Raw genomic sequence first — 13,549 nt, 5'->3', positions numbered from 1 at the left:
CTGAGTTCAATTCCCAGCAACCACATGATGGCTCATAAACCATCTATAATGAGATGTGTAATAACATCTATAATAATCTGGCCTGCAGGCATACATGCAGCCAGAGTGTTGTATACATAATAAATAAATCTTTTTAAAAAAAAAAAAAAAAAGAGGAATTGGCACTGCTTTGACTGGAGAGATCTTGTTCAGCGGTGATGTTTGTACTGTTTTTGTTAGTTCCCAGCATCCAAAGCTGCCTGTAACTGGCTGCAGGGGATCCACTGCCTTTGGCTTCTGTAGTCCTCTGCATTCATATGCACATACTCACATATAGATAGACTCATACATAAAATTAGAAATAAAGTATATCATTAAAAAAATTAAAAGCGATTGGGGAGATAGCTCAGCAGCTAATAATCCCCAATACCTACATGGTAGCTAACAATTTTCTGTAATTCTGCTTCCAGGGGAATCTTATATCCATGTTTGGCATCAGGCCCAGTGGAGGAATTCAATGCATAGATGCATATGCAGGCAAAACAGCCGTACACATGATATAAAAACAGAACACTTTTGAGTGGGAGGTTAGTTTTTAAGACAGTATATTGTTATGTAGTACTAGCCCAGAGTAGCCTCAAAGCTGTAATAATCTTCCTGCCTCTCAGGCTCTGGAGTGCTGGGATTACTGAGCATCCATGCAAAGAACCACATTTTTTCTGGTCTCATATAACCCAGGCTGACCTTGAGCTGATCCTCCGCTTCAGTGTTAGAATTATTGGTGTATACTGCCATGCTTGGCAAGAACCAGCATTTTCGGAACCTCTCGGCCTTTTTAAAAGCTTTTTCTTCTCACAGAGATCTTTACTGCTTACCAAGTCAGATACATTGCTAGTGTATGTTATTAATTAGATATCATGATATTGTAAAACCTTTTGGCATTGCTTAATGGGATTTGTTATAACTAGCTGTTTATATAAGTTATTCTCATCCCTTGTCATAGGTAGAAGTAAAATCTGGAGAAGAAGATGAAGAAGTTTTGTTCAAAGAGAGAGCCAAACTTTATAGATGGGATAGAGATGTCAGTCAGTGGAAAGAGAGAGGTATTGGAGATATAAAGATTCTTTGGCATACAATAAAGAATTATTATCGGATCCTAATGAGAAGAGACCAAGTTTTTAAAGTGTGTGCAAACCATGTCATTACCAAAGCCATGGAATTAAAACCTTTAAATGTTTCAAACAATGCTTTAGTTTGGACTGCCTCAGATTATGCTGGTGAGTTTCTACCTTCAAATGCCTTTTAATTTGATTGACATTTCTGCAATCTATAATATACACATGCTTTGTAAGTAACTTTAATATTAAGGTCTTCCCTCCCCCACCTTTACCCCCTTTTAACAGATGGAGAAGCAAAAGTAGAACAGCTTGCAGTGAGATTTAAGACAAAGGAAATGACTGAGTGTTTTAAGAAAAAATTTGAAGAGTGTCAACAAAATATAATGAAACTCCAGAATGGACAAGTATCCTTTGCAGCAGAATTATCAAAGGAGACCAATCCTGTGGTGTTCTTTGATGTTTGTGCGGATGGTGAACCTCTAGGACGGATAATCATGGAATTATTTTCAAATATTGTTCCTCAGACTGCTGAGAACTTCAGAGCATTATGCACTGGAGAGAAGGGCTTTGGTTTTAAGAACTCCATTTTTCACCGAATAGTTCCAGATTTTATTTGCCAAGTAAGTGTCACTCTATACACGTCACAATTATATCTGCTAAAAGTAGACCACACCAACATGGGAAGGTAGTTCTTATTATCTTGGGGATTTTCAGTTTTCCCACACTGTAACTGGACATTCTATTCCTTTTCAAAATTCAGTCTGAAAAGCTCCAAATTTCTCATGCATGGTATCTGCTAGGGACCTCCCCCCCCCGCCCCCATCCAAAACAAAATATGTGTTTCTCAGTTTACAAATTTCTTTTGAGACAGAGTTTCTATATGTGGTGTACTCCTGGTTCTCCTGAAGGTCTCTCTGTAGACCAGGCTGGCCTCAAACTTACCTTTTTTTGCCTTGTAAGTGCTAGGGTTAAAGGTGTGCACTGCCAGTGCTTAGCTGTCAGGATGTATTCTTAAAGGTATAGAGCACTCTTGATTTATCTTATCATGCTCATTTTTGTATGTCTTAATGTTTGAGTCAATAATAACAAATTTTTCTTTTTCCTCAGGGGGGAGATATTACCAAATACAATGGAACAGGAGGACAGTCCATTTATGGAGATAAATTTGATGATGAAAACTTTGATTTGAAACACACTGGTCCTGGCTTACTATCCATGGCCAATTGTGGCCAGAACACCAACAGTTCTCAATTTTTTATAACACTGAAGAAAGCAGAACATTTGGACTTTAAGCATGTAGTATTTGGGTTTGTTAAGGATGGCATGGATACTGTGAGAAAGATTGAATCATTTGGTTCGCCTAAAGGGTCTGTTAGTAGAAGAATTTGTATCACAGAATGTGGACAGCTATAAAATAATTTTTCACAATGGATTTTTATCTATATAAGCAGTTGAATTGATGCTTAATTGTTACAGACAGTATACTAATTATGTTCACCTTTTGAAAACAGTCGTTTCCGATGTATAAATGTAAAATTGTAGCTTATAGCTATTGTCACTTTTTAGTGTGTAATAATTGATCTTGCATGGTGTGAAATAAAAGTTTAAACACTGGTGTATTTCAGGTGTACTTGTTTTTATGTACTCCTGACATATCTGTATTAGAATGGCTAATACTAATTTTGTTAAAAGCAATAGAATTTTCCAGGCTATTGAAGGAATATGATATATGCAATTTTATTTTAATTCCTGTTAAGAGATCTGGACTTCCTGCATGGTACTTATCATTGAATAAGGGGACCACAATGCAGATCATTTTATTTTAGATTTGAAAAAAAAAAATATATATATATATATATATATATATATATAAAACTATTCCTGTGCTCATTTATTTGTATAGACTCATTTATGAATGGAAAGAGCCACAGAAGATAGGAGTTAACCAAAGTGCTCTTCTGTAATTTTTATGCTCCTGTATAGTTAAAATTTAACTTTGAAGTAGGATACTGTCTTTTCTTAAGCTATGTCATGCTCTTTTGAAGACATTAATTTTTGCATTTTAAATAAGTTGATTATTTCCTTAGCTAGCTTTTTTCCTTTCCTCCTCCCCCAATCTTCCTTTCTTCTCTTCCTTTTTTCTTCCTTCTTTCCATTCACTTTTTGTTACCTGTCTCTGCTACCTCAGAAACTTCAGCTTGGTCCTGATGATAGAACTGAATTTTTCTCTAGTTCTTGTGATAAAGTATCAATATTTTTAAAAGATCTATACCATGTTCTTTGGTTAAAGATTTGCTTTATATTAGATTGTTGCAGTACCTTTTTCTGGTGAATTTTGTAGCAGAAATAAAGTGATGATTGATAACAGCCATGACATTTAAAACATTGATTACTTGTGCATCTAAGTTGTCTGTTCCTTCTGTGACTAGATGTAAAATGAGATCAGTTAAAGGCCAGCACTCTCTGAGCTCAGCCTTTAACAGAAAGAGTTTGATAAACAATGAAAATATACGTGCATATGGTTTGTGTCAAGTTAGGAAAACAGAAGGGGATGTTCTTATGGGCCTATTCAGTATAGAACTAAAAGGAATCTAGACCATAAAATTCTTTGTAATCCAAAGTATTGAGTCATTTGTTTTCTTATGTCCAACCATTAGATTGGGCAAGGCAGGTTACGGCTTATTTAATGAATTTATGCAATAGCATCACTATAAAAATACTTAATCCCAAAACTAGGCACATGAAATAAACCTACCTCAAGTTGGCCTTATAAAGAGAACCATGCACATTTCGTGGCTTCTTTGGAAACCTGTGTAATAAAATGCATTTAAAGTATTGAAGCCTTTCAGCTGAGAAGTTGATGCCATATTTTAATCTAATGGAATTTTAAATTCATCTTCTGTACCCCAGGATTGCCTTGAACTTGTAGCTGAGGTTAGACTTCAATTCTTGATCTCCACTGTTGTTACAGGCATGTGCCACGGTAGCAAATGCTTTTTTAAAGAAATATATTTACTTTATATATATGAGTACACTGTAGCTGTCTTCAGACACACCAGAAGAGGGCATCAGATCCCATTACAGATGGCTGTGAGCCACCATGTGGTTGCTGGGAATTGAACTCAGGACCTCTGGGAGAGCAGTCGGTGCTCCCATCCGGTGAGCCATTTCTCCAGCCCGCAAATGCTTAAGAGGCATTATTTCAAGCCATTAAGTTTATTAAAGACCTTTCAAAAATGTGACAGAATGGCGTGGTAGACTAACTTTTCTGTTTCTATTAACTATTACTATTGACGTTAATAGTAGAGATGTTTACAATTTGATAATTTACCGAGGTTGTGAGCCACAATTTGGGAGCTGGGAATGGAACTCAGCTCCTCTGAGAAGAGTAGACAATGTTTTTAATGGTTGAGCTATCCAGCTCCAGCAGAGAAGTTTTAAAAGACGCTTGTGCCATTTTATAAGATACTTGATATTTAAGAACAATGTGATGTATTGTTTAGTCACTGATAATGATATAAACTCACATTGATAGATTTTATGCTCATTAAAATCTACCCACAAAGGGCCAAAATAAAACAATTACATAGTTTAGATGGTAGTTTTTAGCTTTTTTGCATTCTCTCTCTTTTTTTTTTTTTTTTATTAGATACTCTATTTACATTTGAGGTGTTATCCCTTTACCTCTTCCCGCTCTCATACCCCCCTCCACCTTCATTTGCCTTTACAATTACACTCCCTCTTAATCACCCTCTCCACCCCATTGCCTACATTGGGACATGCCCTCTCTGGAACAAAAGCCTCTTCTCACATTGATGCCAGACACTGCTATCTTCAGCTACATGTGCAACTGGCGCCGTGGGGAGGGGGCGGGGGGGCGTCTCAGGGTGTGCAGAAAGGTTGGTGTTTTACTCCATGGAAGTTTTGGAGGGTTTGGTTGGTTGGTAATGTTATCTTCCCATGCTTTTTTGCATTGTTTAAGCAGTTTTTTATAGTAAGCTTTCTGTCTATTGCTAAAGTATCAGCTTCTGTAAGTTATAAGTAATTTAGGGGCTGCTACTCCACATGTTTACACTATTTCTCAGTGTAAATATTTCAAAAAACTGAACAGGTATGAGCTTGTATGATAAGGTTGAACACAGTAAGTACTGTGTTCTGTTGTATAGCTGGGAAAGAGGTTCTGTGTTTTAAATGAACTTTTTTTCTTCAGTTTATGAAGCAGAATAATTGCCTAACAATGCAGGCTGACCTCATGCCTCCATCTTCCCTACCTATCTCAAATTTATTTTAGGACCTTTTTGTGCCACCTGTGGAAACAGGCAAAAGAGCATAAAGGTAATCTGCAGTTCATATGCTTAGCGTTCAGACATGTCCTGATTTTTCTGTGATTGTAAATCACTTGAAGAGACATGGGTTTAGGCATATTCTAGTGCACAGTAAATCTTATCCTGTGGTCCCCATGGCTGCTGGCCCTCCAGTGTGCAGAAGATATTCGCCTTCCTGCTGGCCAAGCCAGCACTCTCAAGGGAAGATGGATCTCCCCTTTTTCACGCCTCATCATTTATAGCTGGTAAAAGGCTTGGAACTGAGAAACTAGATAGGGCAACAAGGTTGTAGTGTATCCTTGTACGGACTTCCGGCGTCCCCGGGGGCGGGGCCGGGCGTCGTGACGTACTGCCAGCCCTGACTTGGCCGTGAGAGTGGTTCCCTGGGTGACCGCAGTCAGCGACCCACCATGGAGCGCAGGGTGGTCAAGCCACCCGGGCAGGATATGGTAGTGGAGCGTCTCAAAAGCCGCTACGGCCTGGCGGGAAGGTGCTCCGTGGAGGTGAGATGGGTGGAAGATGCGGTGGGCTCTGCTGGGCTGCTGCCGGAGGGCGCCGGCCCGGCCTTCCTGGGGCCGCTCACCAGAGAGCTCCCGCCCTCAGGGAAACCGCCGAGACGACGGGGCGTGGCTTTGGTCCTGGTTACCAGTGCTGGCGGTGACCTGAGTGCCGCAGGCACGGAAGACTGTAGTTGTAATTGCAAACTGAGAAAAGTTGTGGTGATGTACATTCTTGTAGTCCTCCCTTGAGGGCGCCATTCACCAGGTGAGTCTTGCCATTTTTGAGGTGGGCCCCACTGAAGCCATTTGCCAATGTCCTGTGGGAGGTTGGCCAGATTGCATCTTCAATGAATGCTGGAAGAACCGAAGAGGGAAACCAATTGCACGATGAGGTTTTTTTTTTTTTTTTTTTTTTTTTTTTAATCATCCTCCTTTGATAACAGAGTTAGGCGTTTACAGTTCAGCTGAGAAGCCTGCTGGACAGCCCAGCATGTTCAAGGGTATAAAAGCATAACAACATTGTCTTCAGAAAACCATGAAGTATGGGGACAGCATTTACCTTCTCCAGAAGTTGAGGACGGTCGCAGGCATTCCTCTGTTCCTTCCCACATTTGCTGGGATCCAAAACCCCTTCTTGAGATATATCAATATTTCTCAGTGTTCCTGTGACCATGACACAAATTCATTCTATTCTCAAATAACCTTAATAGAGACTCCAATACATACACCTCTAGTTTGCTTTTCCTGTAAAGCACATTCTCTCTTAAAGCCTTACTGATATTTTCCAAGAAATTTAGTATTTCGACAATAGTACAGCATGATGTATACTTTTGTACGTAGATTACCTTAATTATAACCATTTGTAGAAAGTGTACCCTGGTGCAGATACTATATGGGGTCTGAACATTACATTTGATTGTCAATTGTTGCCTTTAATTTTCAACAGATGTCCACACCTAGTTTCTTGTAACATAAGTGCTTGCACAAGGTCAAAGACATGTATTAAAATGTCCCTCCGTTTGAGTGTGACTGATGGATAGCTTCCGATTTGATTCTGGTTTTGTATTTTTGGCAGGAATACGATATGACTGGTGTGTGGGTTGCTCTGATGAATCAACAGGTACATGCTGTTTGCTTGTCTAATTAGTGATGCTAATGTTGGTTAGGTTTGTCCATGTAACCTTTTTAATTATGGAAAAGTATTTTAAGAGAATATGTCTTAGTGTTTAACTTAAGTGTACCTTTTTACCTCCTTCACCCCAGCATGAGCTTTCAAATTTTTATCAGACTAAATATAAAAGAAGAATTCTGACCTCCCCAGGTAAGCCAAAAGAATATTTTGTATATTTGAGTATTTTAACAAATTTAACTTGAGACAGATTTATAGAAATGTTTAGATTTAGGCCTATTGTTACTCATTTTTCATTTAAAAATTTCCAGTCTGGTAATCACCTAATAATTGTGAATTAAGAAGTGAATGTGTGAAGTATCTTCTAAAATTAAATTTAATGATGGTTTTTGGTTTGTGTGTGTGTGTGTGTGTGTGTGTGTGTGTGTGTGTGTGAAATAATTTATAATATGTGTGCCTTTTTAAAATTTTTACTTCTGTGGTTCTGGGAGTCAAATCCAGACTGTTAATCAGTTCTAAGCAAGTTGATAAGTGCTAGGCAAGTGCTCCGTTACTAAACTATATCCCCAGCTAATATGCTTGCTTTTGAAAATGTTAAAAAAAATTATACAGAATGTACTGAGGGAAAACCACTGGTAAGTATTTTTTTTTTTTCTTTTTTTTTTTTTTTTTGGGCAAAAATGAATTTGCCAGAATCAAAAATAAAGGAAAAATTTATCAAGTAAATGTACTTGGAAGATATAATCTTATTGTGGGTTGTAATGTTTTCTTTGATAAGCTGAAATATTTTGATGGTAATAAGTTAACCATTAATCCACTAACCTGTTAATACCTCAGAGCTAATACCTATTAAACATAATAATCATTAAACTTCGGTAATTACAGCATGAACAGTGTCTTTGATTTCATCACAGAGCAGGGGCTGGGTTTGAGGACTGGCCGATAGACTGGGGAGCTGCACTGGTCTGATTTATACCAGTCTGGGGCCTCAGTCTGATTTCCAAAATGCATTACATAATGATAGGAGACAAACTGCCGTCTTGGGTAAAAGCATAACTGAAACTGGTGGTAAGTTAAAACACTCTCGGGAGCACCCTAGCCATAGGAATCAGCGCCACCTTTTCAGAAAAGCTATGTGTGACATTAAAGGCAGAACGTTACAGTTTCTGGAATTTCAGTATTAGGTTTATAGACAGAATGAGATCATAGAAAGGAAAAATAAAGAAGAGGTCACCAGTTAAAATTGGTTGCTGAAGCAATAGTCAGAAAGAACTGACAGCAAATAGTCTGGATCTTTAGAATTTATTAGAAGAAAGGAATTATTTCCGCCTCAAACAAAGCCAATGAAGAGAGAGAGGTTAAAAGGCTTTAGAAATCGGCAGACCTTTAGAAAAGATTGACTTGGAAATTATAAGATTATTTGGCAATGAGATTTTTATTCACTGAGTTTATAGTCACTAGTGGTAACCCTAAAACCATAAGCATCCTTTGAGACCATTTGTGCTTCTCCTGAGTCTAAATGACTCAATATACACTGCTGGACTATGTTTCTGGAATTCACAGCAGAATTTCTGGAGAATGGGAGGAACACCAGCAGCTTTGCTTTGTGGTCTATAACTTAGAAACATCACTTGAAAACTGCTTTTTCTTTTTCATTGAGCATCTTTTTATAACAGAATTGTTATCTACCTGAAATTCTCTTCCACGGTGTGATGTTTCTGTGTTGTATGAAGAAAGCTAGAATACTGTGCCCCCGGATATGCCTCTTACATTTAAATGCTGTAAGAAGCAGAGCCAGGAAAGCTCCATGAGGATAGAGCAGATGGCTAAGTTGGCAACGAGCTTGCTTTGGAAGCAAAGGGACCCCGGTTTGGATCTTCAGAACTTGTAAAATCCTGATTAGGCAGTACGTCCTTGTAATCCCTGTTGCTGGGAGAGTGGAGGTAGGTAGATTCTTGGGACTTGCTGGCCAGTGTCTTGTCACTTGTTTATGAACCTAATCGTTGTTGAAGATTCTTTGTACGTCAAGGGGTCTAAGCCATGATTTGAATAGTCTTTATCGATGCCTCTCCTGTGTGAAGTGTACTGTGCATAAACAAACTTGCTTGCTTTACTCTTGTTAGCTTGTCTTTGGTTACCAGTGTTTCTCCCAGGTATGAATTTATGAGGGTTTAAGAGAGATTGTGTTTGCTACCTGAGAGATATATGGGTTTAATTAAAATTTACAGGAGAATTGATAAAATGTGCCCTTTATAAAATGACGGATGAGGTCATACTGCAGCAAGCATTTTAGGAGCCCCATCTTCCACCCTCCATCTGTTGGGGACTCTGCCCCTTGGTGCTGGTCCAGAGCATTCTTACATCTTCCATCTGACTCAGCTTTTCCTTTGTCTATCTCCACTGCTTTGTGTCAGCTGCAAATCTTCAGAAACTCTCTGCCAGGGACCCTCTCAATGGCTATACTGTGCTCAGACTTAGGTAGGTAATCTCTGTTCTTCCTGTCCTCCACTCTGATCTCTCCAGACTTACTTTTAGTCCTGTAGCACCCTGCCGACAGTAGCTTGTCTCTCCCCCCACCCCTGCCACATTCTTTGAGGTCTCCATCTCTTGGTGTACACCCAGGCTCCTGTAGCACTGACTTTCTCAGCTTTCACTCTGGCTCACTTCCATTCTTCGGTGTCATCCTTAGCTTGCAGAAGCACTCTCTGCTCTACTAGCCTAGCTGTAGCTGCCATACTAGCCTAGGATCTAGAGTGGACAGCAATTATTAAAGAATGTAACACCTACCCATCGAAGACAAGAAAGATCAGGTATCTATACCAAGAAATACCTCAAACATCAAAACTCTAGATGCCTGGATCCCAACACAAAAACATAACCATGAACAGCCATGATAATATGACTCCTTCAAAAGCCAACCATTCCTGTTACAGTAGGCCTTTAGAGATACAGCTTAGCTGAAGCATGAGAAAGGGACTTCAGAATAGCAGTTATAAATATGTTCAAGAGCCTCAAAGAGAGTATGAATAAATGCCTTAAATGAAGTCTCTGAAAACTCAGTTGAAATAATGAAGACAGTCCAAGACATGAAAGTAGAAATAGAATCACTAAAGAAAACCAAATTGAAATAAAACTGGAAATCAAAAACTTAAATCATCAAAAATGTCAGAGGTAAGCCATTAATTGTAACTCTTAACAGATTACAAGACACAGAAGAGAGAATGCCTTGAAGGCAAAATAGAAGGATGTTCTGGTCTCTGTGGTTACCAGTAGACACGGACACACATGTGTGTGTGTGTGTGTGTGTGTGTGTGCAAGTGTGAATGGCAGTTAATATCCCATTTTTAAAGTTTTTGCATCAGATGTGGGGTTGTTTCTGACTAGCACTGAGAATAGGAGTCTATATGACCTGCACTGTATCTAACTTGTCTCCAACCTTCTGAACCACAGCTTCAGAAAGGTTTAACTTTTTGTATTAAAACATTAAATATTTAGAGTTTTTTTTCTTAAAAGTTCATCAAATGCTCAACAGACATGCATGCCTACATCTGATGAAGACAGTCCTCCCAGAAACTCCTTCAGATACCTCTGGGCTGTGTGAAACTGACTGCTGAAGCAAGGAGAGAGACCCCAGCTGTCCTCCAACTTCCTGTTAGCCTTCCTGTCCCCTCTCCCAAGTGCTGTCATTGTGTTGTGCACCACAGTGCCCAGCTATGCTGAGTTTTTGAAATGTAAATAATTTAAGGATGCTCGCTGTGGTAGATTATACCAGGTGACCGAGTCAGTAATTGTGGTGGTTTGAATAGATAGCCCCCATAGGCTCATAGGAAGTGGCACTATGAGGACATGTGGTTTTGTTGGAGGATGTGTCACTGGGGTGGGCTTTGAGGTCTTAGAAACTCAAGCCAGGCCTAGTGGCTCATCGACTCTTCTTGTTGCTATGAATTCTTATGTAGAACTCTCAGCTACTTCTCCAGCACTATGTCTGCCTGCGTGCCACCACCATGCTTCCACCATTACTATAAGGGACTAAGCCTCTGAACTGTAAGCCAGCACCAATTAAACGTTTTTCTTTATAAGAGTTGCCTTGGTCATGGCATCTCTTTACAGCAATAGAAGTCCTAACTAAGACAGTAATCTATTCTATTTTTATCTGACATGAGTGCTTTTCTTTACATTGGATTTGGATAGAGGCTTACAGTTGTTAAAACAAATGCTCTAGGACCTCCTTTATAGGAGGCAAGAAGGCTGTATTCTGGTTTCCAGGTAACACACCTGGCTCACATCAGTTCTCTGGTCTTTAGGGCCTAACATGTACCATAGACTTAAATTTAAGGCACCTACTCTTACTTCAGAGTCATTGCCTTGGTCAAATACGAATGGAAGAGCCGGGGGCTGGAGGGATGGCTCAGAGGTTAAAATAATTCCTGAGTTCAATTCCCAGCAACCACATGGTGGCGCACAACTATCAGTAGTAGGATCTGTTGCTCTCTTCTGGTGTGTCTAAAGACAGCTACAGTGTACTCACATAACATAAAATAAATAAGTCAGTAAAAAACAAAGGTGTTATGCAATCAGTAATGATATGAAATTCAGTGTGTATTCCCTAAACTAACATTACAGAGATGATAAATCAGTGGGTTTGGTCTTAATCTTAGGAGGCCAGAATGAGACCATTAGTATTTGACTAATGTTTTTTACTGACAGATGGTTTAGATGCTGACAGCTCTGGAGATAAAGTTAGCTCATCATTGAGATACCACTCTGATGAAAGGAAGCATTCTACAACACCTTTCTGCAGTTCCTTCAAACATTTAAATGTGAACTGGTAAGGCGTTTAGAATAATACTTTTACTGTGCTGTTAGCAGCTCAAGAAACAATAGTGAAGAGGTGTGTTTGTGTGTGTGTGTGTGTGTGTGTGTGTGTGTGTGTGTTTGCTTGAGAGGTTGGAAAAGCATTCTGGATCCTGATGGATAGTTAAAGAGCCATATCTACTTTATTATTTTATGTATGTGTGCTTTGTCCAAATTTATGTCTGTGTGCCCCTCGTGTCCCAGGTCCTAGAGAAGTTCAGAAGGTATCTGAACTCCTGAACCGAGTTACAGACAGTTGTGAATCACTGTCCAGGTCCATTGGGAGAGCAGTCAGTACTCTCAGCCTCTAAGCCACCACTCCATCCCTGTTTATTCTTTATTTTATTTATTTATTATCTGTGGGTGGGGAATGGTGCAGGCATATACCAAGGTACATGTTGATGCCAGAGCACAGTTTATAGGAGTTAGTTCTTCTTTTCAGTGTTTGGAGCCTGGATTGTCAGCCTCTACCTACTGAGCCATTTCTCCTGCCTTACGTTATTAAGTAGTTAAAAACTATTTTTTTTAAAGATTTGTTCATTTTCTTTTGTGTAATGAATGCTTTGTCTGTATGTAAGTTTGTGTATCATGTGCATGTCTGGTGCCTTTGGAGGTCAGAGGAGGTTAACAGAGTTCCTGGAATCTGAATTACAGATGTTGTGAGACACTAGGTATGGAAACTGAACCCCAGTCCTTTGCAAAGAGAAACAAGTGTTTCTGATTGTTGCACCATCTCGCCAACCTCTCTTTCTAAATTTTTCTTAAAAGATTCATTTATTTTACTTTATGCATATGAATGTTTTGCACCCATGTGTGTCTCTGCACCATGTGCGTGCTTGTTGGATCTCCTGGGACTGGGGTTATGAAACCCTGTAGGTGCTAGGAATCAAACCCAAATCTTCTATAAGAACAATAAATGCTTGTTACCTGTCAGTCCAGCCGTCCTCAACCTATAGGTTGAGACCCCGTTGGGGGTTGAACTATTCCTTCACAGGGGTTGTCTAAGACCACCAGAAAACTCAGACATTTACATTACAGTTCAAGACAGTAGGAAAATCACAGTTATGAAGCAGCAGTGAAAATAACTTTCTGGTTGGAAGTGACCACAAGTGAGGAACTGTATTAAAGGGTCACTGCATTAGGAAAGTGAGAACCGCTCAACTGTATAGTTCTAAGTCTGTGCATCAAATATGTGTGTTATGTGGAAATGGTTGTGAGCTGCCATGTCAGTGCTTGGAATTGAACCTGGATCCTCTGGAAGAGCAACAAGGGCTCTTAACCGCTGAGCCATCTTCCCAGTTCTAACCTTTTTTATTTTTCAGTCACCATACCAAAATTAGCTTTCCTTATGTTTGTTTTCATGCATTAGTTCTGGTTGACCCCACTTCCTACCCCCAGGTCCCCCTTGTCTCTGCTCCTACTTCCATGTCTCTTCTACTACCTTCGTCCACTGCCATTGCTCTTTAGATCTGGCTATAATTCCAAATTACAGTGTGACTCTGAAGACTTCATTTTCCTTAGAAACAGGCAAGACAACTCTTTGAAAAACATATTTGCCTACAAGACGTGCAGACATAAAGAGGGAGCAGAAAGTGAGGGAATCAATACTGGCCCAACTGAGTCCCAGACACTACTATGATATTC

At 39.5% G+C, this 13,549-nt stretch overlaps 2 protein-coding genes across 6 annotated transcripts in view; both read left to right on the top strand.

Annotated features, from left to right (window-relative positions):
• LOC308436581 (E3 SUMO-protein ligase RanBP2) overlaps positions 1–3,653 on the top strand; it is a 51,684-nt gene extending 48,031 nt beyond the window's left edge. For both annotated transcript variants that reach the window (XM_080937549.1, XM_080937548.1), the window contains 3 exons: positions 983–1,256; positions 1,383–1,717; positions 2,205–3,653. In XM_080937549.1, coding sequence (XP_080793675.1) covers positions 983–1,256; positions 1,383–1,717; positions 2,205–2,510 — 915 coding nt within the window. In that variant the 3' untranslated portion in view covers positions 2,511–3,653. The remainder of the gene's footprint in view (positions 1–982; positions 1,257–1,382; positions 1,718–2,204) is intronic.
• Positions 3,654–5,832: 2,179 nt separating this feature from the next.
• Positions 5,833–13,549, top strand: part of CCDC138 (coiled-coil domain containing 138) — a gene marked incomplete at both ends in the record, with an annotated part of 53,178 nt that continues 45,461 nt past the window's right edge. For 2 of the 4 annotated variants that reach the window (XM_080937681.1, XM_080937680.1), the window contains 3 exons: positions 5,833–5,925; positions 7,186–7,243; positions 11,759–11,879. In XM_080937681.1, the coding sequence (XP_080793807.1) occupies positions 5,833–5,925; positions 7,186–7,243; positions 11,759–11,879 (272 nt within the window). Of the gene's footprint in view, positions 5,926–6,997; positions 7,043–7,158; positions 7,244–11,758; positions 11,880–13,549 lie in introns of all 4 variants that reach the window. The other 2 variants (XM_080937678.1, XM_080937679.1) reach the window with 2 other exon arrangements.

This window comes from Micromys minutus, assembly GCF_963924665.1.
Source record: "Micromys minutus genome assembly, chromosome: 25".
NCBI lineage: Eukaryota > Metazoa > Chordata > Mammalia > Rodentia > Muridae > Micromys > Micromys minutus.
The sequence above is the reverse complement of the archived record's forward strand: the minus strand, read 5'-3'. Positions and strand labels throughout refer to the sequence as shown.